Source organism: Schistocerca gregaria, chromosome 3 (genome assembly GCF_023897955.1).
Source record: "Schistocerca gregaria isolate iqSchGreg1 chromosome 3, iqSchGreg1.2, whole genome shotgun sequence".
NCBI classification, from domain to species: Eukaryota; Metazoa; Arthropoda; class Insecta; order Orthoptera; family Acrididae; genus Schistocerca; species Schistocerca gregaria.
The window spans coordinates 714115041-714141350 of NC_064922.1; the positions used below are offsets into that span (position 1 = coordinate 714115041).

The following is a 26310-nucleotide window of genomic DNA, read 5'->3' on the forward strand; positions in this document are numbered from 1 at the left end:
AGCAGCGGACACAGAACAGTAAGTGCAGGCAGAGATAGTCTTTCTTGAGACAATTCCCACACTCAGCAGCATTCAGGTCACATAAGCTTGTTCCTGCTCGATGAGGGAAGGCTAAACCTTCGTGATCATTCATCCTTATATACAAATTTTGTAAGGTGTAGCAAATGCGTTATGAGTCAGTTAGCTGAGTGAACGAAGAGGAATCCTGCTCGTGCTCCTACTTACTAACAAGCAGGTCGATCAACAGTGCGGGAGAAAACTCTCTACGTGACTGCATTCGAGTGCAGTTGTGTCGGAGCTCATCGTGGAACAAGGCTACACGATAAACTTCTGTGTTATGTTTGCAGAAAACGTGGGGGAAACAAAGGAATAGACAAAGTGTTTTATCAGCAACAGAATACTGCGAGAGCAAAGAAGCTTCTCAATAGGATGTTTAATCAGCGGATAAAACTTGTCCTGATATACGTTGTAACTTAACAAAACTATACTCATGTGCATAGGACCCGTTATCTCACTCTCTTGAAGTCTTTCTTTGTAAACGTTTTATTGTGTATTGCACAGTAGCGTGTTCTTACTTGGATTAAAAACTGAATGATTGCTTATATTATTTAACAGAAATACTGTGAGATTTTTTAAATGAAACTTCACTTGCTATGACATCGTACTTGTCCAATCTGTAAAAGCAGATCTTTCCCAGAATGAAAAATTAATTTTTTAACTTGATCTGCTACTACGACATAGACGACGTACGGATGCTTTTCAGCTCATAGGTGGTCACCGTTTCACCATCGTCGAGGTTAGTCATCTTCAAACGTTTTCAGTGGTACCAACCAGTGAAAACTCAACTAAAACCGTTCCATAATGAGGAATATGAAACTACATGGGACGTGAGAACTCGATGGCAAGCAGACCATACCGAAGCACGCTCCACGATGTTGTGACGAAAGGCCAGATTTAATACTGTGGGAAATCTACGGTTAGGAAACAACCGAATGGTCGTGTTGATCCGTCGCATGTTTAATGTGTATTTATGCTTAACCCACGGGAGCCACAAACTAAAGTATACCAGTATTCTCTCGAATACCCTAGAAAAATTATTACTAATTACTTCAGATCTTTGTAGGAAGTTTGAACCGATTCCATCATTCCAGTAATTCTTTGAAATTTAGCTAGGAATCGCAGTAAGTAAAGATACCTGTTACAGGTCTAAATGGACGGAACTATCACTTGTTTTAACATCTTAGTCTTTACCAAAGCAGCAAAATACTGATAACCTAATTGAGTTTGAGTGATTCAGAAGTGACATTTCTCAAGGTGGCTTGTACTGATTCATGAGTCGGTTATAAATAGCGGCGCTGCAGTTCTCAGATGAGTTAAGATGAATCGTTAAGTGGGTTAGCAGTGGAAATATAAGTGTTAGTATTCGTCCACGTAATCAGTGGCGGTTGGTGAGTATAGGTTCAGGGTCTTCACAAATTTTTAGATTCATATAAATATGAGACTGTGAAATTAACAGTAGCATATGCTGTATAACAGTTATTCTTATCAACATATTTATACAACTACAGCCACTGCCAATAATAATAATAGTAATAGTAATAATAATACTACTACTACTAATAATAATGATAATAATAATAATCCCCGTGGAGGCCTGGGAAAAGAATAGGCCTCCGGTATGTTCTGCCACTCGTAAAAGGCGACGAAAAGAACAAACCACTAATAGGACTAACCCCCATTTTAGTGTGATTGGTTGGTTCAGGACACAACTAAAGAAGTCTCGGACAAGCGCCGTCATGGTCGGGGACGACGCTTGAACCCTATGCCCGCCCACAATGGTAACAACACTGCTAGCCAACTGGAAAATGATTTAAATCCAAATAGATGTGTTTTGCAGGATATGCTTCCTGCACCCACCCTAGAAGGAAGACAATTAGATGAAAAAAGCAGAAATTACAAGCATTGACCAAACGACTTAGAAGATACAAAAAAAGTGAAAATAGAAGGAAACAAAACCAAACATTCAACACAAACCAAAAGAAATTTTACCAGACAATAGATAACACACACATTAAAATAGACAATCCGCCAAACATAACAGACATGGAACACTTCTGGAGCAACATATGGTCAAACCCGGTACAACATAACAGGCATGCACGGTGGATAGAAGCAGAAACAGACACATACAAGATGATACCACAAATGCTTGAAGTGATAATTTTGCAACGTGAAGTCACCAAAGCAGTTAATTCTACTCACAATTGTAAAGCCCCCGGAAATGATAAAATAGCAAATTTCTGGCTAAAGAAGTTCACCTCAACACATTCCCATCTAACTAAATTATTTAGCAGTTACATTGCAGACCCATACACATTCCCTGATACACTTACACATGGAATAACTTATATGAAACCTAAAGATCAAGCAGACACAGCAAACCCAGCTAAATACCGCCCCATAACATTCCTACCAACAATATACAAAATATTAACTTCAGTAATTACATAGAAATTAATGACACATACAACACAGAAGAAAATTATAAATGAAGAACAAAAAGGCTATTGCAAAGGAGCACGAGGATGTAAAGAGCAACTGATTATAGATGCAGAGGTAACATATCAAGCTAAAACTAAACAAAGGTCGCTACACTACACATACATTGATTACTGAAAAGCTTTTGATAGTGTATCCCACTCATGGTTACTACAAATATTGGAAATATATAAAGTAGATCCTAAATTGATACAGTTACTAAACATAGTAATGAAAAATTGGAAAACCACACTTAATATCCAAACAAATTCAAATACTATCACATCACAGCCAATACAGATTAAGCGTGGAATATACCAAGGAGACTCATTAAGTCCTTTCTGGTTCTGCCTTGCTCTGAACCCACTATCTAACATGCTAAATAATACAAATTATGGATACAATAATACTGGAACATACATACACAAAATTACACATTTGCTATACATGGATGATCTAAAACTATTGGCAGCAACAAATCTACAACTCAACCAATTACTAAAGATAACAGAAGTATTCAGCAATGATATAAATATGACTTTTGGAACAGACAAATGTAAGAAAACTAGCATAGTCAAGGGAAAACACACTAAACAAGAAGATTACATATTGGATAACCACAGTGACTGCATAGAAGCGATGGAAAAAACAGATGCCTATTAATATCTAGGATACAGACAAAAAATAAGAATAGATAATACAAATATTAAAGAAGAACTAAAAGAGAAATATAGACAAAGACTAACAAAAATACTGAAAACAGAACTGACAGCAAGAAACAAAACAAAAGCTATAAATACTTATGCTATACCAATATTGACCTACTCATTTGGACTAGTGAAATGGAGTAACACAGACCTAGAAGCACTCAATACACTTACACAATCGCAATGCCACAAATATAGAATACATCACATACATGCAGCAACAGAAAGATTCACATTAAGCACAAAGGAAGGAGGAAAGGGATTTATCGACACAAAAACCTACATTATGGACAGGTAGACAATTTAAGAAAATTCTTTCTAGAACGAGCAGAGACTAGCAAAATACACAAAGCAATCACTCATATAAATACATCGGCTACACCACTGCAATTTCATAACCACTTCTACAACCCTTTAGATCACATAACACCAACAGATACGAAGAAAGTAAATTGGAAAAAGAAAACACTACATGGCAAGCACCTGTATCATCTAACACAGCCACACATCGATCAAGACGCATCCAACACATGGCTAAGAATAAGCAATATGTACAGTGAGACGGAAGGATTCATGATTGCAGTACGGGATCAAACAATAAACATCAGATATTACAACAAGTATATTATTAAAGACCCCAACACCACAACACATAAATGCAGACTTTGCAAACAACAAACAGAAACAGTAGATCACATCACAAGCGCATGTACAATACTAGCAAATACAGAATACCCCAGAAGACATGACAATGTAGCAAAAATAATACATCAACAGCTTGCCTTACAACATAAACTTATAAAACAACACGTTCCCACATACAAGTATGCACCACAAAATGTACTGGAGAATGATGAATACAAATTATACTGGTACAGAACCATTATAACAGATAAAGCAACACCACATAACAAACCTGACATCATGATCACCAATAAAAAGAAGAAATCAACACAACTAATCGAAATATCCATACCCAATACAACAAATATACAAAAGAAAGCAGGAGAAATAATTGAAAAATACATCCAGCTGGCTGAGGAAGTCAAGGATATGTGGCGTCAGGATAAAGTTGACATGATACCAATTATACTATCAACTACAGGAGTCATACCACACAATATCCAACAGTACATCAATGCAATACAGCTACATCCAAACTTACATATACAACTACAGAAATCTGTAATTATTGATACATGTTCAATTACCCGAAAGTTCCTAAATGCAATATAACATATACCGTACAGTTAAAAGGAAGTCACGCTTGATCAAGGTCCGCGTCACTTTCTACTTCTGACCAGACATAACGTCTGAGATAAGAAAGAAATAATAATAATAATAATAATACGCATACCTTGTCTGAAAAAAGAAAGAATTGTGTTTGTAGAATATTGATGTGTTGTGCATAATTATGTAAAGTTTAGGGCAAGGACGGAATAATGTTTAAGCTTCCACTATTCCCATTTTTGCATTTTTATGTACGTGGGAGTCTCTGTGCTTTTTTTAATTTTTCGTACAAATGCACAAGATTACTAACAATTATATTAATTAATGAATTAACTTCCGGGCAGAAAATAAGACATTCATAGGTTGCACCCCAACAACAACTTAGTGTTACGATACACTCCTTTGTTAAATATTTACTTATAGTCATGCTTATTTGATTTTGTCACTTTCTCAGTCAAAGGATATAGTCCACGAGGCTCTAGTTCCTTTGCGGCCAACTTTTGGCACCTCACGCGACGGCCTGTTCCTGTACAGTAAACAACCAGCTGCAAACATAAACTGCCGACTGTGGAAATGATTAAGCTCAAGTACTTCTATCTACTAACACGGTAACGTGACTAGAGTACAAAGGAACCGTTTGGATCCCACATTTTAGTCAATATCAGAGAAAACACGAGACAACTCTTCGGCAATGTTCATATGTATGATGTGGGCCTACAGGACAGATAAGCCTGATGCAACATAAGTTCAACAGATGCCAGAAACATGAATAAATGCTACAGTCTCACAATCGACGATTATGTGCTTTACGGTCTAAGCACCTCGAATGGATAACTAACTGTATGATAAAATTCAAAACTTAATTTACCAAAACTCATCCATAACCCCACAAAATAGGTTTTTCTATCACTATAGATTAATCTATAGATTAAAACTAAAGAAACTGCAAAAAGGTGGGAATTTAAGGAGATGGGACCTGGATAAACTGACTAAACCAGAGGTTGTGCAGAGTTTCAGGGAGAGCATAAGGGAACAATTGACAGGATTGGAGGAAAGAAATACAGTAGAAGGATAATGGGTATGTTTGAGAGATGAAGTGGTGAAGGCAGCAGAGAATATAGTAGGTAAAAGACGAGAGCTAGTAGAAATCCTTGGGTAACAGAAGAAATATTGAATTTAATTGATGAAAGGAGAAAATATAAAAATGCAATAAATGAAGCAGGCGAAAACGAAAACAAACGTCTGAAAAATGAAATCGACGGGACGTGCGAAATGGCTAAGCAGGGATGGCTAGAGGACAAATGTAAGGATGTAGAGGCTTATCTCACTAGGGATAAGATAGATACTGCCAGCAGGAAAATTAAAGAGACCTTTGGAGAAAAGAGAACCACTTGTATGAATAGCAAGAGCTCAGATGGAAACCCAGTTATAACAAAAGAAGGGAAAGCAGAAAGATGGAAGGAGTATATAGAGGGTCTGTACAGGGGCAATGTTCTTGAGGACAATATTATGGAAATGGAAGAGGATGTAGATGAAGATGAAATGGGAGATACGATACTGCGTGAAGAGTTTGACAGAGCACTGAAAGACCTGAGTCGAAACAAAGCCCCCAGAGTAGACAACATTCCATTAGAACTACTGATGGCCTTGGGAGAGCCAGTCCTGACAAAACTCTACCAACTGATGAGCAAGATGTATGAGACAGGCGAAATGCCCTCAGACTTCAAGCATAATATAATAATTCCAATCCCAAAGAAAGCAGGTACTGACAGATGTGAAAATTACCGAACAATCAGTTTATCAGCTCATGCATCCAGGTTGCTTACAAGAATATTATACAGAAGAATGGAAAATTGAGGATAGGGTAGATGATGAACACTTTTCGCTTTAGTAAGGGAAAGGGCACGAGAGAGGCAATTCTGATGTTGCGGTTAATAGTGGAAACAAGGGTAAAGATGGCTTTGTGGGCATCGTAATTTAATAATGGTCGACTACAAATGACCAATGAATCATACAGTAATACCTAAGGTGTACGTTTGATTTTAAACAAACTGTACTACCTAGTGTACATGTCTGTAGAGGCATGACACTATTAGTTACGTAAGCCCATCCGCCATGGCTAAACCATATGCAAATTACTAACGCGAATTCTGTACAGACTAACGTAAGAACTGGTAGATTCCGACCTCGGGAAAGATCAGTTTGGATTCCGTAGAAATATTGGAACATTTGAGGCAATACTGACCTTACGACTTATCTTGGAGGAAAGATTAAGGAAAGGCAAACCTACGATTCTAGCATTTGTAGACTTAGAGAAAGCTTTTGACAATGTTGATTGGAACACTCTCGTTCAAATTCTGAAGGTTGCAGGCGTAAAATACAGGGAGCGAAAGGCTATTTACAATTTGTACAGAAACCAGATGGCAGTTATAAAAGTCGTGGGGCATGAAAGGGATGCAGTGGTTCGGAAGGGAGTGAGACAGGGTTGTAGACTATCCCCAATGTTATTCAATCTGTATATTGAGCAAGCAGTAAAGGAAACAAAAGAAAAGTAGGTATTAAAATCCATGGAGAAGAAATAAAAACATTGAGGTTCACCGATGACATTGTAATTCTGTCAGAGACAGTAAAGGACTTCGAAGAGCAGTTGAACAGAATGGACAGTGTCTTGAAAGAAGGGTATAAGATGAACATCAACAAAATCAAAACGAGGATAATCGGATGTAGTCGAATTAAGTCGGGTGATGCTGAGGGAATTAGATTAGGAAATGAGACACTTAAAGTAGTAAAGGAGTTTTCCTATTTGGGGAGCAAAATAACTGATGATGGTCGAAGTAGAGAGGATATAAAATGTAGACGGGCAATGTCAAGGAAAGCGTTTCTGAAGAAGAAAAATTTGTTAACTTCGAGTATAGATTTAAAGGTCGGAAGTCGTTTCTGAAACTATTTGTATGGAGTGTAGCCTTGTATGGAATTGAAACGTGGACGATAAATAGTTTAAGGAAGAAGAGAATACAAGCTTTAGAAATGTGGTGCTACAGAAGAATGCTGGAGATTAGATGGGTAGATCACATAACTAATCAAGTGGTATTGAATAGAATTGGGGAGAAGCGGAACTTGTGGCACAACTTGACTAGAAGAAGGGATCGGTTGGTAGGACATGTTCTGAGACAGCGAGGGATCACCAATTTAGTATTGGAGGGCAGCGTGGAGGGTAAAGATCGTAGAGGGAGACCAAGAGATTAATACACTAAGCAGATTCAGAAGGATGTAGGCTGCAGTAGGTACTGGGAGATGAAGAAGCTTGCACAGGATAGAGTAGCATCTAGAGCTGCATCAAACCAGTCTCAGGACTGAAGAAAACAACAACAACAACATGGATGAAGGGCATGGTAACATCGTCATAAACTTGTAGTTGAATGGTAAGGGCTAGATGCGCACGCCGAAAATTAGGGATGTTGTTTGTCAAATTGGGCCGTAAGGCAATTATGCCATGCCAGTTGCGCATGTGCAAAAGCACCTTAAAACGTGGAGAGTTAACCCTGATGCAGCGTTCCACGGTGTCTACTGGTGTAGCAATGTCGCATAGTGAGGTAAATTTAGTGCCGTGTATTTCAAATTACTGCATCTACCACACTTGTAACAACATTCAAAGAAAAATAACCAATAAACCTGTAAGGTGCCAAAAATTAGGATATTCACGTGCTCTTGTGTTCTTACACAACAATCGCTACTGCACGTAATTGTGTATTGCATTCTTACGAACTGCAGTCCCCTAAGCAAAGACAAACTGACAAACATGGTTTTCTGGCCATGGTTATTTAATTTATGATTTGTTACTTTTACAAAGGTTGATTTTGAAATGAAGTTTAGGAGATAACTAGATTGAAATTTAGTGTGTCGTATTAGCTGATGATGTAAGAAAGGCGCAAGGAGAGAACGTGTAACAATTCCGCTGACATCAGCAACCTCGGAACACATGATATCAGCATCATATTTTGCCGGAATCGCTGACGTCAGCATCCAGTCCCGCGGGCAATGACATTATTCCCGGAATTACCTTCTCTCACCCCCGTAACCCTACCCCTGTATCCAATAGCCTTACAACGACAGGATACCAGCACCAATGCCGTGCATCACACTGCCGTTCAAGAAATTTTAATTTTTGTGGTTGCACTGCACTAACACCGTTATTTTTTCGATGTCCGTACGTAAGTCCAGGTCTCATGTGTTCAACTGACGAGACGCCTGCATTGAATACAGAAAACTGTAACAACGCTGTTTTTTGTAAACACACGCACTCTCCAGTCACCCCGACCATCTGGCAAAAGTCTGAATAATCACCTTTGGAACGTGGACTGCCGCAAGGTAGAGGTAAAGAGCCAATGAGTTTCTGGAAGACACCGACGGCGATGTGGAGCCAGGCCTACTCCAGTAACGTGCCCAGCTGCTCTAGGTTTCTCAGTAGAAAATCCCTAACATGAACAGTACAATTGAAGTGGTTCAACAGATTCTCGATTGGTGGCCAGGGGAGTACAATAAACGCACCCTCCTGCTCTTTGAACCATACACCTACAACGCAACGTACATGGCGTGTTGCATTGTCTGTTAGTAGCTGCCATCGTGCCGAGGAGAAAGAAACTGCATGCAGCGATGGACACGGTCCACAACGATAGATGCATTTTCATTTTGATTCATTGTGCTTCTCAGAATGACAAGATCGGATATGGAATGCCACGAAAACATTCATCAGGAAATCACACTCTTTACTTTCAGATGTTTCACGTTATACACCTCAACAGCCATCTTTCTGATGTAGCATAAAATGTGAGTCACGTGAGAAGGCCACCAGTCGCCAGTCAGTGGACGGACAGCTGCGGTACTGGCATCCTAATTTCAGCCTCCGTCGCTGATGAACGGCAACCAGCATGGATGCATGAACCACGCGCCAGGTGTGGGGGGTCATACGCAGCATCGTCTGTTGAAATGTCGTTGACGAGAACTGTTGGTAGCCCTTTTCTTCATCTGGGCTGTCAGCTGCTCAACAATTGCACATCTGTTCGCCCGGACACGTCTTTTGTAGCCGTTATGAATGGCCTGTGGTGCACCAAAGTTGACTTGGCGTCGATTGTGGACAGCGCCATATTGATATTCACAGTAAACTTTAACAACAGCTGTACGCGAACAGTTTACAAACTTAGCCATTTGGGAAATGCTTCGACCCTTGGTTCGACAGCCTGTAATGTTGATGCCCTTTTGGATGTCACATAAATAGCTCCGTTTCCGCATTACGACTACGACTGCATCGTTTCGTCCGTCATGTTCATCAGTTTTACCCCTGATGAAAATGACGAAGGTTGTCATCGAAAGCTCGGGATTTTATCAAAATCTGACGCGGCTAGGAAACCTAGCAAGCAATTTTATGCAAGAACACCGTCGCGAAAGACTTGGTAGTCACTTTATATACTGTCCACAGCTAGTGCTGCATGTTGCCACCTGTGAGTGATTATTGCATGCTGGATTCAAACACAGGTATGCTGCTGAATACTTCGGAAATCTTAGTACGAATATAATAGGTTTTTCTTGAGACCGAGAACCTTATTTCGACGAATTAGCAACGCTTCAGAAAGCATCAATCATGCGAAACTCAGTTTGCACCTTTTTCACGTGATATTCTGTTGACTATGGGTGAAGGGCAACAAGCAGATTTCATACTTTTAGATTTCTTGAATACATTTGACACGTTGCCCACTGCAGACTGTCAACGAAGGGGCGAACATGTGGAATAGGTCCCCAGATATATGAGTAGCTCGAAGACTTCTTACGTAATAGAACCCAGTACGTTGCCATCGACGACTAGTGTTCATCTCATCAGAAACAAGAGAACCGTCAGGAGCGCCCCAGGGAAGCGTGATAGGACCACAGTTGCTGGCTATGTACTGTCATGCTCAAAAGTATCCGAACGACATGAATTGCATTTCCCCTTATATGCATGCAACCCACATAACGCAGCTGTCTAGCAGGTCCTCTAATCGCTACTTGGTACAGTCGTTTGACTATTGAAAATGGTTCCAACAAGTCACCACTAGAAAACACTGCTCTGTATCGCAATAACTCAAGACGTAAAGTAATACCACGATACTAGAAATATCGGGGAACACTTTATCACAGATAAGACGGTCCTTAAGGCTTGTAAGCTTACATTTATTGCAATAAATGACATACCTGAAATGTTTCCACTCTCATTATTACGTCAGATAGCTAATGCACGTAGTAAGTTCGTCGTATTCATGATTTCCTCTTCCAATGACATTAAAAAGTTAAGTTATTCACGAGCAGCTAGTTGAGAATATGCATGAACTTCAAATGACACGACTAACCGTCTCGTTCTGCATATGGATTCAAACCCAGGCCATGTGAACTAAGATTTCGTGACTGACGGAAACTAACAGCCATTCCTGACTAGGCATACAGAGAGTGATATACCTCAAATTAGGCAGTATCAGTTAGCAAATATCAACTTTAAATTACATAACGTAAAAATTTTTTACGGACTCCAACCCGGCACCTATCGCTGTTATATTCTACAGAAAACGAACATTAAATATGGGTTTGTTACACCAGCAGCGACATGTGAGCATGTTTGAACTAGAAATATTATGACGAAGAGTTCAGTGCCTACTTGCAATCGAACCCCACACATATCGTTGTTGACTACACACAAAGAGACATTAGCTACCGATATTTCTCCACCAGCAGCTCGGAATAACATGCTTGAACTTACAGTGATCTCACAAATAGTTATATGGCCCACAGGGAGTCAAAAACGTCAGATACCGTTAGTGTTAACAACGAATGGAAATGCATTAAAAATCAAAATTATTATCCACCAGCAGATAGGTTCTCATGCTAGAGGTTGATAATTCACAATGAAAACCTTAGGACCGGGCCAGAATTCGAACCCATTCACGCGCAACGTGTGGAGATGTTGAGGAATCTGCAGTTCTGAAAAACAACAAATTGTAGTCAAGCTGTATTGTCACGAAGGGATCAAATTCCGCGTTAAGGGCAGTCTGAGTTGCTTTCCCAGTTCAGAACCCATTTTATCGGCATACAGAAGCTCAAATAAAGGATGGAATAAGTGTCCTGTGACCCTACATAGCGTTTGTTTCATCACTAGAAGTTAATAACTATAATAAGAAAGGATACAGTTGATAGAGTTTCTACGTGTCGCCACTCCTCACTTTACTGTGGTTCAACCTAATGTCTACTTGGTAGAGAAGGAATATCATGTTTAACGTGAATTTCAGACCACAACGCCATTACATCTTCTTCACTTGGCGTAGCCAGAAGCGAATAGAATCTGACTCTCCCTATCAAAAAGCACCGGCATAAGTTGGAATCGAACGAAGACCATCAGTATACGAACCTATCATCAATCCAACACACCACCAAACCCTCTTCTCTATAACTAATTTTTCTATCGTAACTCCGATGCGACACACTCGATGAGACTTCTTACACACAGGCTCCCCGTAGTGGTTAGTAGCATGTTCAGTACATTCATTTACTTGGTTGACCAAATCGCCATAAACTAGCTGCCTCGGCTATCCAGTGCATATATTCGACTCTATTATTGAAACACCAAAATAAAATCACGTAAATGCCACCTACAAAGAACTGCCAACAGTGTAGGATGCAGAAATTTAAATGGGAAGTGTTTCTTTCCACTTAAACTACACTGTTGCGCTACCTGTTTGTTGAAACCGTCGTGCAGTGCAAAAGAAAAGCTGTAACTGTCTGTCTCTCAAAAGTCTAGATCCGGCCATATTCATTATCTCACAGCACTGTGGAATACGGAAGTTCAGGAGGAATTGTTGTTGAATTCTGGAGCTGCTGTAGCTACGTGGCAGGTAGTAGCATAACGGTAAGCGTTGCGCACTTTGGATAAGCCGGCGTGAGTTCTATTACATTCGCTGCTACAGTTTTTAAAACGCAATTCGGCTGTCTGTTGAAGTTATCAATTTAATGTAACTTTGAACATAATTACCTTCACTGCTCAACCCAAAATAGTCGCATGTGGAAAAAGGGCTAACTTCTGCGACATTTTGTTCTTCTCAAGTTTAATAGACTGCCAGGCAGCAGATGCATCTCGAAGCTTTTCTATTATGTATGGGGAGAGCACATCGTGCCAAAATAGTCAGAAAAGTATTTTCTACATTAGCTGTCGTCTGGTAGTGGCATTTTATTCTTCTTCAAACTTTGTTTGACAGCTTTAACTCAGAACGAGTTTTCTACATGCATGTAATCAATAAACTGCATGTGCATTGTCAGACTGTTATAGATAACATCAGAGAATTCGCTTATGTCGATGATGATTAATTTCTCTCTCATGTTTAGTATTGTTTTAACAACACTAAAACAAACCTTACGTAAACTGTGCACTGTATTATAAGAAATGAAATAAAACTGCCCACTATAACCTTACGAAGAAAGTCCGTTTTAATAAAACTGAGTATCTGTACACAAGAGTTCCTCTATCAACACGAATTAGTAAAATACTACTCACTTAGATTTCGATTGGTTCTGTGTTTAATTGGTATGCTGTGTCATACTCAATAGGTATTAAAATATGGATTTTCGTAAATAAAGTTATGTATTCCGCGAAACCCAAAATTTGCTTGTCAGCAGCGGAAAGTGGCGTTACCTGTCGTGCAGCATTGTAAGTTTTTAACCATTGCACTATGAGCTGAAAGTATCTTGCGATTTGCTTATCAGTGTTTGATCTGACTGCTTGTAACTCTTTCACAGAAGGGAAAAGCGTTAGAGTTAGCTAGACTGGAACCGCGAACCCTAACAGTTAATTTTCCACAAGACAGCACGTCACCACAGAGCTCGCGAAGAGGTATGTGTTTTGCCTTCCACTTACAAGGCTAATAGTGGCTAGAAATCGTAAACAGCTAATTAATGGACGATATTAGTTGCGATTTCCACGTGCAACGACTTTCCTGGGCTGAAAACCGTAAATTTACAATCTTGTATTACACCTCAAACTATAATAACTCAGATTATTCAATGGAAATGACAGGAAAAATCAAGTGTACTTTGAGGCTTAATTCCGTGCACATCAGGAAGTAAAGCGTCTATCACAGTGTTGCCAATCATACCTTGCCTTGTTGCCAAATCTCAGTTACATTACCAGCAGGAAGAAGACAAACCGATGTGATCCTGCAGCGGGCTGGGAAGTGACCATAGCTGGTGTCTCAAAGACGTGGCTACTACGACCTGGAATACGTAATGCGTCTGATTCGCATTTCTGTAACTAGGTTCAGGCACTGTAGCATAGTTACTAATAATACTGAGAACTGACTGCTAACTAAGCATCATCATACAGCAGTAACTCTTATAGTTGTTTTTATATTTCTTTCGTACTCATTCACGGGCGTTTTCGTGCCTTACTGATAGTCTAGCACAACAAACAAATAAAAATAAAAAGAGAATATGTGTGTGTGTGTGTGTGTGTGTGTGAGAGAGAGAGAGAGAGAGAGAGAGAGAGAGAGAGAGAGAGAGGTGTGTGTGTGTGTGTGTGTGTGAGAGAGAGAGAGAGAGAGAGAGAGAGAGAGAGAGAGAGGTGTGTGTGTGTGTGTGTGTGTGTGTGTGTGTGTGTGTGAGAGAGAGAGAGAGAGAGAGAAATAAAAATGAATGAGAGAGGGGGAAAATTGTTGTAAAGAAATTGATTACTGGTATGTAAAGAAATGCTGTACTCATCATCTAAGGAAAAAGTATGGACCTAATCTAATCATATTTCTGACTAGCCATGAAAAGTCATGAATTATCGAAATTTACGCCAATATCAGTAACCAAATCTAAACTTGAAAATAAAACACGACAGTTTTTATAATATCCTGGGACTCCTATCAAGATCTTTTCATCCCTGTTAACTAACCACGAAAGAAGTCTGATATACCTCAATTCAGAAGTAACAAAGTGTGCATGAATTTCAAGATGAAGCGCACGATGTGAAGTTCTGTGGCGTAGATACGAACCCAACACGTAACCGGATTGTTAACTAAGTAAAATCAAATGTTACGTATCGGTTTTTCTTACCAGCTGCTTGATAAAATAAGGATACAAATTTTTGTGCCTGAGTGATAATCGAACCGCACTCTTATCGTTCTTCTTTATCGTCCACGAATATAGCTTAAGTATCAAATGCTTACTCACCAACAGTAAGACGTGCCCGTGTTTGACCAGAAATTGTTGGGAACACATGAACAGATATTAAAAATGCGTGTTAATTTTCACTAGCAGGCCGGTGTGCACGTGATACTGCTTGAAATGAAATTATGAATTTTTTGTACTGGATCAGGAGTCGGACCCACATACTTACTTACCTTTGGAGGAGACCTAGAGAAGACTGCAATCTTGAGAAAAGCAACGAAATGATTGAACTATACTGTTCCGAGAGATTCAGATCCTCGAAAGAGGAGATACGAATTCGAATCACAGTCCAACACCAAATTTTTTAACGTCTCTAGGTCAATCAAGTGCAAGTAAAATAAGAGCCCTTTTCATTTAATTGGCGATCGGTTCATCAAATAAAATAAAATTTTCTAATGTAAGTAAGTTTACTGGAGACAGTATCTCTGTTTACCATGACCTCCACCTGTTTCATTTCCCAACGCAAACCGGCTCTGCCCAGTTGGGAATGAAGGAACGTGTTGCTTAACGCGGATTCTGGGTTATAACATCTTTATCTTGAGGTTACCAGAGGTAAAGTAAATCTGTTTGTGCCTCTTAAAAGTAAATGCCTGAACCCATGCATTGCATCTGTGATAGTTCGTTCCCCCAGACCGTTGTGGCCACATTTTCCAGAACCAGGAGTGTGGTGTAACGGATGATGTGCTCAGCTTACGGAATTAGTCACGCTGAAAAAAATGCGAGTCTATTTAATGGTTAAGTGGAACCAAGCTTCTGACGTGGAGATTATGCTATTCTCATGTCAGTAGGATGTAAAGACTCTTCTATGCATCATGTCCTCGATGTGAGGCCATTTTGAAATTTTCACTAATTCAGCAAATTTCTTAGTTCGAGAAAATCCACTGTGAAGTGTGAAGTTGCCGGATAATTCGATTATTACCGTCATTATTACTATCATTTTCGTCATACCGCTGATGGAATGCATGTGCTTGAAGATCTTTTAAGGCCTTTTGGTCATTATAGAAGTAGTTGCCGAAGAACAGGTTCTTTCCCTGGCTACGGAATCCTTTTCATGTTAATATCAAACATCAGCAATTACTCGTAGATCACATTAAAACTAAAGTAATTGATGAAGACGTTACTTGATAACAAAAACGCGCTGCCTTTCTTCATTTATTTGCGCCTAGAAACGGCTGTCGAATACTGCCAAACCAAAAGCCAACGGATCTTACTGCCTTCCGATATACGTCGATGTCTGTTCTTCCATATGATTTAGTCGTTTGGTCGACGTGACCTGTTTCAAGTTTTGTATGACAGAGGAAGTTTTAGAAAATCAATTGTTTTCCTTTGCAATAAACAGAAAGATGTACATTCTAAGCTATCCAAGTCCAAACTTTTCGCAATATTAGTTCAAATTTAATATTCACTTCTATAATGTAGGGAAGTATTTCACAGTTGCATAACCCGCATCCGACTCATTGTCCTTACGTTTAGTCGCTGACCATAAATTCTAGCTCAGAGTGACACCAGTTTAAGTAACCTAATGTAGCGAAGACTGGTTGCCAGTGGTCTTTCTCACTGGAAAATATGCAATTCACTCATTGGGCTCCATAAGTACACTGTAACAGTAATTTTTGTGTGTATGCAATGCATACGGATTGTACAATTTAGTGGTGCTGTCTCTTCCACTTCTGTGTACAATATGCCTGCCCTAAACGGGCGTCCGCAGCTCGTTGTCGTGCGGTAGCGTTCTCGCTTCCCGCGCCCGGGTTCCCGGGTCCGATTCCAGGCGGGGTCAGGGATTTTCTCTGCCTCGTGATGACTGGGTGTTGTATGATGTCCTTAGGTTAGTTAGGTTTCAGTAGTTCTAAGTTCTAGGGGATTGATGACCATAGATGTTAAATCCCATAGTGCTCAGATCCATTTGAACCCTAAACGGGCCCTTTATCAATACAGGCCCTGGGCGGTCCAACATCATACTGACAACAGTAATGTTCTTATACTGACAACCTCATTGTTCGTTTTACCTGATTTTGTAATCATTTAAACAATACAACATGACCTTCCAGTGGGAGACATTTCGTCCCCCTTTTCCTTCTGTGAAATTTTTGAGTAAGCTTTTTGCCTTCCAACCAGCGAAATGCTGCAGAATACGGCCAGTAAACGATTCACAAACCACGATTTAGTGCCGTTAAGGGATTTCTTTAAAGATTGGCGTAGCTAAAGGAATTTAGTTTCTTTTTAAATTGTCTTATGGAGCAACGTTCACAAACATCTCAAACAGGAAAAGCTCTTTATCCAGGTACGAAGGTTGTAAAACAAACTTCCAACAGTTTGTGTCAGGTTGACCTTTACGTTTGACAGCACTGCGTAAGTATGTTGTCTAAGAGGTGTCACAAGTTGTGCTCCTGTAGCTGTGGGAATCATTGGTTGAAACGAGTTTAACACCAATGGGTACAGTACTGCTAAATATTCAAAATTATTGTCAACCTAAGTCTGCGCTCATCGACAAACTGAGGCGTATTTGTAATATTGAAGCTAGACTGTGTATTCTTGTCTTCCTTGAGTGGGCATTGGAAGGCGCTTACACACACGTATACGAGGGTAATCCCAAAGTTAAGGTCTCGTAAGGGACACGCAAGTGCCAACGCAGGCACAAACGAGAGATCCTAATTTTAATGCCAAGCAGAAATTACATAGTAGGCTGCATGGCGGCAAGGTAATAAAGAGCAGGACTTCGGATACGAAGGTCTCAGGTTCGATCCCTCGGCAGTCCCAGGATTTTATGTGCTATTTTACACTTATTTCCCCTCGGGCAGTGTTGTGTTTGTTGATGTGAAAGCCTCCGAGCTACACTGTGGTCCGAAAGCCACGTTAAACTGTAGGTTCCGCTATTAACTGGCTAGGTAAGTCAACTCAAATGTCGGAGGTATGCAACGGCATACCATCTCCAACAAGACCGTGCCTATTAAAGCACTGTGGTGTTCAAACCACTCTCCCGACTGATGACTGCTTTACTTTCCATGGGTTCCAAAACGAATTATCTTGGGGCTATTAACTTTTTTGTGTTTTTATGCTGTAGCTTTGGTACCAGTAAACGGCCGAGCACTGTCACCGTTCGAGTTGTGAAGGTGGTAGACGACGATGCTGTCGACCCCAGTTACGATCTTGGTCATGGCAATGTTTCAATTTAATACCTCTATGCTCCTTTGTGCGTCTTTCGAGATATACTTTTATACACTTGCCAAGCAGCCGAATTGATATCTGATGGAGCTGCGTTTATAACATGAATCAGATATGTTTTCCGTGCAATATATCGGACAACACGCCAGTGCAGCGAGATTTAGTTTGTATGTTGCGCATGGTACAAGAAATATTTGTGTTTTGCTTGCTTCTGTGATACGTTTCACCCCACTAAATGCGAGCAAGCTCACGAATAGACTGTCAATAACTAGAATTATGCAATAATAAACTTAAAAGTTGTATTTTTGCATTACGTATCACGATGAAAATAACTGTTAACAGGTTATAAGCATAATTGCTTATTATTATTTGCGCTTCTCGATGGTTTCTTCAAAAAATAAAAATAAAGAGAGAGAGAGAGAGAGAGAGAGAGAGAGAGAGAGAGAGACAGAGAGAGAAAACAGAAATGTATTTCAAATATCAGATCAGTGGTGCCATGTTCGTCTCATTGCAAGCATAGTTGATAGGTACTATCTCGTTGTACTAGCGATATGTATGGCTACAGGGTTCTTTCTTTTCTCTCTGCAAACAACCAGAACAGAGTTCAATAAGAAAGTGGTAAGAACACCAACGCAGTGCGCCAATTAAACTTTCGGCCTTTCTTGGTTATTTTGTTAATCGTCTGTAATGCAGTAAACGTCCTTGATTATTGATTTGTTATTACTACCATTGTTATTGTTATTCGTCACATCACAACATCTTTCGTATCACTCATTGCCGCCGATGCACGTAACGAATGGATCAGGATGAATGAGATGTTTCGTCACGGAGAATATACACATTTATTTAGGCGTCTTGTGTTCAGGGTAATATGAAAACGTCAATAAGAGAAAACGACAACGGGACGACGGTGATACAGGCAATAACACCCAACTACTTCTGTCGACTTAACACCATGACGATAGACAAACTGGAGTCTCGCTGTATTTTGATTATAATTCGTTAGCCTTCTTGCAACCTCTTTTTAATACCTCGTGGGACCAGGCATTATATTTTGCTTTTTGAACACCGAACAATAACGCACAAAGATAGTAGATGGAAGGATACAAAGAAACAATCACACTCATGGGTGTGGATGCAGTTCATCATTAGAAGACTAAACAAGAGGAAAACATAACGAAAGCAATGAATACGATGGTTAGTATACATTATTTGTATAGATCTGAAAATGAAAAAGCGCAGATCTGCACAGTGCCCGCATCTGCGCCTTAGTTTCTGTCTTAATGGGTATAAGTTTCTTCTCTTCTGAATTTTCAAATGAATCGATTATTACGTAGTGCAGAATAATTAGTTAACTGTCTTTCTTACAGCTTCCATTCGCACCAACATTTTTCTACATTCTCCCGCAATTCATGAAATTCTACTTGTATGATCACAAGACTGCATATAGATGCAATCGATTTCGAGGTGCAAAGTGTTTCTGATCTTACTTTTCGTGACAGGTGTGCAAAGTTGATTTCCAAAGACTCTGTATTATACTGAAATAATATTTTGTCACGAAGTAAAAAGGTAAGTGTTTTATTCGTATATATTTTGTGGGAAACTGTAATCGTGATGGAATATTACAGACCTGAATGTTTGACACAACTGGTAGGAGAAAACGCTGCATATTAACCAAACCCCGCGCCTCTTCCCTGTATCCTCCTATTACACGAGAACGGGATTCTCCTCCTATAACGCTACAGAGCTGTTCGTAGCACAGCTGAGAATTGGCAACATCGTCACAAACATTTGGCAACACTGTGACAATGCAATCTCTTCCGCGTATGGTACTGAATTGACTCGCTAAATTCACTTGATATTCCCTTTACATTTGAATGAGTCGTGCTATATAATCCTCATGTAAACTAAGACACTCAGGCAGAAAATGCAATGTTTTGGCTAAAGAAATGCTATTCTTCACATAAGTGACAACTTTTATTAACTTTCACGATGTATTATGAGGCTGAGCGACCAATACCAGGATGAGAGTAGGGTGCCGGCAGCAGTGTCTGTAGTCCTGTGGTACCGACCATGTCTCGTGTTGCAATGGTTCAAGGATTCGTTAGGTCTAACCATGGTAGGGGAAAGCGTGTGCAAACTTTCTTTTCTTTTTTTGTTTATTTTATGGAGCTGCGAATTTCCAGGAAAAATTTCTGTAACGAAGTCAGAAGAAAACCTACACACATCAAATCCTCTTGGCATCTCGACTCAGTAAGTTGTGTTAATGGTCATAGATCACGGCTTTCTGACTGAAAAAGCTGCTTCACAATAAAAGCATCTATGCAGAAATTCGAATCGACCGTCAACGAAACGAAATTCAATACTGTTTTTCACTTAAGACTCACATGCCAGGGTGATAAGTGTGAAGGAAATGAAATGATAAGCAAATCGCAAGATACTTTCAGCTCATAGTGCAATGGTCAAAAACATACAATGTTGCACGACAGGTAACGCCACTTTCCGCTGCTGACAAGCAAATTTAGGGTTTCTAGGAACACACAGCTTTATTTATGAAATGCCACATTTGCATACCTGTTGAGTATGACACAGCATACCAATTAAACACAGACCCAATGGAAATCTACGTGAGTAGTATTTTACTAATTCGTGTTGATAGAGGAACGCTTGTGTACAGATACTCAGTTTTATTAAAACGGAATTTCTTCGTAAGGTTATCGTGGGTAGTTTTATTTCATTTCTTAGAATACAGTGCACAGTTTACGTAAGGTTTCTTTTAGTGTTGTTAAAACAATACTAAACATGAGAGAGAAATTAATCATCAACGACATATGCGAATTCTCTGATGTTATCTACAACAGTCTGACAATGCACATGCAGTTTATTGATTACATGCATGTAGAAAACTCGTTCTGAGTTAAAGCTGTCAAACAAGGTTTGAAGAAGAATAAAATGCCACTACCAGACGACAGCTAATGTAGAAAATACTTTTCTGACTATTTTGGCACGATGTGCTCTCCCCATACATAATAGAAAAGCTTCGAGATCCATCTGCTGCCTGGCAGTCTATTAAACTTAAGAAGAACAAAATGTCGCAGAAGTTAGCTCTTTTTCCACGTGCGACTATTTTGGGTTGAGCAGTGAAGGTAATTATGTCAAAGTTCCGTTAACTTGATAACTTCAGCAGACAGTAGAATTGCGTTTTAAAAACTGTGGCAGCGAATGTAATAGAACTCACGTCGGCTTATCCAAAGTGCGCAACGCTTACCGTTATGCGACTACCTGCCACGTAGCTACAGCAGCTCCAGCATTCAACAACAGTTCCTCCTGAACTTCCGTATTCCATAGTGCTGTGAGATAATGCATATGGCCGGATCTAGACTTCTGAGAGACGGACAGTTACAGCTTTTCTTTTGCACTGCACGATGGTTTCAACAAACAGGTAGCGCAACAGAGTGGCTCAAATGGAAAGGAACACTTCCCATTTAAATTTCTGCATCCTACACTGTTGGCAGTTCTTTGTAGGTGGCAGTTACCTGATTTTATTTCGGTGATTACAAAATAGAGTCGAATATATGCACTGGATAACCGAGGCAGCTAGTTCATGGCGATTTGGTCAACCAAGTAAATGAATGTACTGAACATGCTGCTAACCACTACAGGGAGCCTGTGTGTCAGAATTCTCATCGAGTGTGTCGCATCGGAGCTACGATAGATAAATTAGATATAGAGAAGAGGGTTTGGTGGTGTGTTGGATTGATGATAGGTTCGTATACTGATGGTCTAGGTTCGACTCCAACTTCTGCCGGTGCTTTTTGATAAGGGAGAGACAGATTCTATTCGCTTCTGGCTACGCCAAGTGAAGAAGGTGTAATGGCATTGTAGTCTGAAATTCACGTTAAACATGATATTCCTTCTCTACCAAGTAGACATTTGGTTGAACCACAATAAAGTGAGGTATGGCGACACGTAGAAACTCTATCAACAGTATCCTTTCTTATTATAGTTATTAACTTCTAGTGATGAAACAAACGCTATGTAGGGTCACAGGACACTTACTCCGTCCTTTATTTGAGCTTCTGTATGCCGATAAAATGGGTTCTGAACTGAGATTCGAACCTGCGACCGCAGCGGTCGCGCGCGTGGGTGAGATATTTAGTGTAGAAGAGAAATGACAATATTACATGAAACGTCTGGTAGATCCGTACTGTTGCACTTAGTTTCGGGTGTGTATTGAACTACATGTATTCTTTCAGTTTATACTTTGTTTTGATCTTGATAAAAACAATGAACATGATTCACATTTAAGATCAGACTTTGAGTAAGTAAAACTCAGTATTTGATCTCGGTGCTTAAGCTACTACTGCTATGTTCTTTCACGTTCCGAGCAACCTACCTTACGCATCGTGGTAATAATTAGAGACACTCAATAGCAGCAAGTCGTTGACATGGCCGTAACGAACTCGCCTTTTGAGTCAGTGGTTTCATTCCTAACTGGTTACATTTCACTCAGAAAACAGTGCGATTTGTCAGAGTTTTTTCCGTTTCGTTTATTCTGTCTGCTAAAAGCGAGAACGAATTTCTGTAGCAAAATCTTAAGAGCAGCTTCGCAGCATAAGCCATCTCACAACCATGTAGGATTCCACAAGAATTGCTTTTAAACGACAAACAGAACATTAAAAATAGTAATCTGCATTCTGTTGGTCGTTTAGGAGATCACCACTCCGGACAAAAGCTATGAAAGCAATGAACACAATGAATAACGTTTTTTCTATAAGGATTCTGGAGGTGAAAAACGTATGGAAGAGCAAAAATGCGTCATCGTTCATAGTTTTATTTCTGTGCCTGAATCAAAAGACATATATACGCACGAAGAGAAATTTCAACATAAAAAAATAATTAAATTAGAGTAATCAAATTTCGCGCATTCATTTGTCTAGGTAACAAACAGTAGCTAAGTGATCGGCATTGCAAGATGACAGGCTCATGTAAGCGCGAGGCAAACCATTCCAAATGTGAAATGTTGGTTCGTTCGTAACCTCGAGAATGTTGAATGCAAGCATGCAAACGTGCATGCGTTGTGTTTTACAGGGACCTGTCGTCAGTTTGTGGAATGGGGCTCCATGCCTGTTGTATGTGGTCGGTCAATATACAGGGACGGTCAATGCTGTTAGTAGATGACGCTGAAGTTGTCGTCCGATGTTGTCCCACATCTGCGTGATTGAAGACAGGTCTGGTGATCGTGCAGGCCTAAGCGATATGTCGATATTCTGCAGAGTTTGTTGGGTTACAACAGCGGTATGTCAGCGAGAGTTATCCATTTGGAAACACCCCTTGGAATGCTGTTCATGAATGGCAGCACAACTTCTCGAATCACAAGACTGACGTACAAACTTGCAGTCAAGGTGTGTGGGACAACCACGAGAGTGCTCCCGCTGTTATACGAAATCGCAACCCAGAACGTAACTCCAGCTGTAGGTCTAGTGTTCCCAGCACGCAGACAGGTTGTTTGCAGGTCCTCATCTGGCTTCATCTTAACCAAGACACGGCCATGACTGGCACCGAGCCAGAACCAGCTTCCATCGGAAAACACAAAAGACCCACCCTGCCCTCGAATGATTTCTCGCTTGATACCACTGTAGTCGCAAACGGCGGTATCTTGAAGTCAGTGGAATTCTAGCTTCAAGACGTCTGGGTCGGAGCTGTCCTTGAAGTAACCGATTTGTAACAGTTCCTTGTGTCACTTTGGTGCCATCTGCTACTCTAATTGCTACTGCAGTTGCAGTACGGTGCGCCAGAGACATGCGCCGAACGCGATTGTATTCCCACTCGGTAGTGCCTCGTGGCCGTCCGGGGCCTGGTTTTCTTGCGACAGAACATTCTCTTGACCACAGTTGCCAGCAGTCGTGTAAGGTGGCTACATTCCTGCCAAGTTTTTCTGCAATATGGCCGTAAGAACATACAGTTTCTTGTAGCTCTATTGCACGACCTCGTACTGATAATGGCGTCTTTGTTGCCTTGAAGGCATTCTTGCCTAATATCAATTCACCACGTACAATACCAAAGGTAACGAATGCTAATGATTGTTGCAACGTTTATTTAAACCCAACCTGATGCACTGCAACCTCATAGTGGTGCTTATCGCCACTGTTATGCGACCGGTGCGTAAGTTGAGTAGTAACCATCTTTCAGATGAAGAAACATGCCTATCGACTTTGTGTTACGTCGAACAACACCTTCTTGGCGTTGCAGATTTTTCCCTTAGTGTATTTTTAGTTCATACACATTTTGATAACTGTGTAGTGTCGAATAATTTGTTTATCGAGTTTCCTGATGCCTCAACTTCCACAAACATGTTTTACACTATGGTGAAAGTATCGAAATGCTGTCTATATATGAAACCTGACAGCACATATCGGGCTTGCCACTGTGGCCGAGCGGTTCTAGGCGCTTCAGTCCGGAACCGCGCTGCTGCTACGGTCGCAGGTTCGAATCCTACCTCGGGCATGGATGTGTGTGACGTCCTTAGGTCAGTTATGTTTAAGTACCAGTAGTTCTAAGTCTAGCGGACTGATGACCTCATATGTTAAGTCCCATAGTGCTAGGAGCCATTTGCTCGTATCGGAGACGCACAGTATACTATAGCTTCCTGACTGTAGGGTAAGTTTTTCCAGTCATTTCTCTTTAGAAGGTGGATACAATGTAAGAGGTATCCATTGAATAATTTGACAATTGTGACCGAAACTATCTGTTTTCCAGTTCTTTTTTTCATTACAACAAACCTCCCTCCTAAGGTAGCGTTTGTGTATAACTCAGTTGGATTTTCTAGAACATTTCAATTACGGTGCTAGTTTATACGCTTCGAAGATCCTCACGCCGTATGCTGCGCGAGGTGTTGTCACATGAGTATACACCGGAAATTACAAGCAGTCACTGCGAAATCCAGAGAACAGGGGCTGAATCTCGAGCATGACGGCTTTAGAATGTAGACTTCCAGCCTAGAACTCTGTCGTGAAAATATTTTTGTACTAAACTGCCATTAGTGTTGCGTCAGCATGTGAAACGAATATTGAATGTAGACGTAATTGTAGCATGTTGTTGTTGTTGTGGTCTTCAGTCCTGAGACTGGTTTGATGCAGCTCTCCATTCTAATCTATCCTGTGCAAGCTCCTTCATCTCCCAGTACCTACTGCAACTTACATCCTTCTGAATCTGCTTAGTGTATTCATCTCTTGGTCTCCCTCTACGGATTTTACCCTCCACGCTGCCCTCCAATGCTAAATTTGTGATCCCTTGATGCCTCAGAACATGTCCTACCAACCGATCCCTTCTTCTAGTCAAGTTGTGCCACAAACTTCTCTTCTCCCCAATCCTATTCAATACCTCCTCATTAGTTACGTGATCTACCCATTTAATCTTCAGCATTCTTCCGTAGCACCACATGTCGAAAGCTTCTATTCTCTCCTTTTCTAAACTGTTTATCGTCCATGTATCACTTCCATACATGGCTCACTCCATACAAATACTTTCAGAAACGACTTCCTGACACTTATATCTATACTCGATGTTAACAAATTTCTCTTCTTCAGAAAAGCTTTCCTTGCCATTGCCAGTCTACATTTTATATCCTCTCTATTTCGACCATCATCAGTTATTTTGCTCCCCAAATAGCAAAACTCCTTTACTACTTTAAGTGTCTCATTTCCTAATGTAATTCCCTCAGCATCACCCAACTTAATTCGACTACATAACATTATCCTCGTTTTGCTTTTGTTGATGTTCATCCTTCTTTCAAGACACTATCCGTTCCGTTCAACTGCTCTTTCAAGTCCTTTGCTGTATCTGACAGAATTACGATGTCATCGGCGAACCTCAAAGTTTTTATTTCTTCTCCATGGATTTTAATACCTACTCCGAATTTTTCTTTTGTTTCCTTCACTGCTTGCTCAATATACAGATTGAATAACATCGGGAAAAGGCTACAGCCCTGTCTCACTCCGTCCCCAACCACTGCTTCCCTTTCATGTCCCTCGACTCTTATAACTGCCATCTGGTTTCTGTACACATTGTAAATAGCCTTTCGCTCCCTGTATTTTACCCCTGCCACCTTTAGAATTTGAAAGAGAGTATTCCAATCAGCATTGTCAAAAGCGTTGTCTAAGTCTACAAATGCTGGAAACGTAGGTTGAACTCTCCTTAATCTATTTTCTAAGATAAGTCGTAGGGGCAGTATTGCCTCACATGTTCCAATATTTCTACGGAATCCAAAATGATCTTCGCCGAGGTCGGCATACAGACGAAATGAAATACGAGGAGTCTTCAAAGCTCTTCTTAGCGAAGCTTCTCAGCCGACCCTCCTCCTTGGCGGGAGACATTGTTGTTCTAGGCATCTCTAGTCGCTCACAGTGTGCTGACAACTGAAAAGAGCGTCTTGATGCGGTTGGCGGGCATT

The 26310-nt window shown here is 40.4% G+C and overlaps 1 protein-coding gene across 1 annotated transcript in view; it reads right to left on the reverse strand.

Annotated features, from left to right (window-relative positions):
- Positions 1-224, reverse strand: part of LOC126354409 (solute carrier family 22 member 7-like) — a 237948-nt gene extending 237724 nt beyond the window's left edge. The window contains exon 1 of the mRNA XM_050004025.1: positions 118-224. Coding sequence (XP_049859982.1) covers positions 118-133 — 16 coding nt within the window. The 5' untranslated portion in view covers positions 134-224. The remainder of the gene's footprint in view (positions 1-117) is intronic.
- Between the last annotated feature and the right edge of the window lie 26086 nt (positions 225-26310).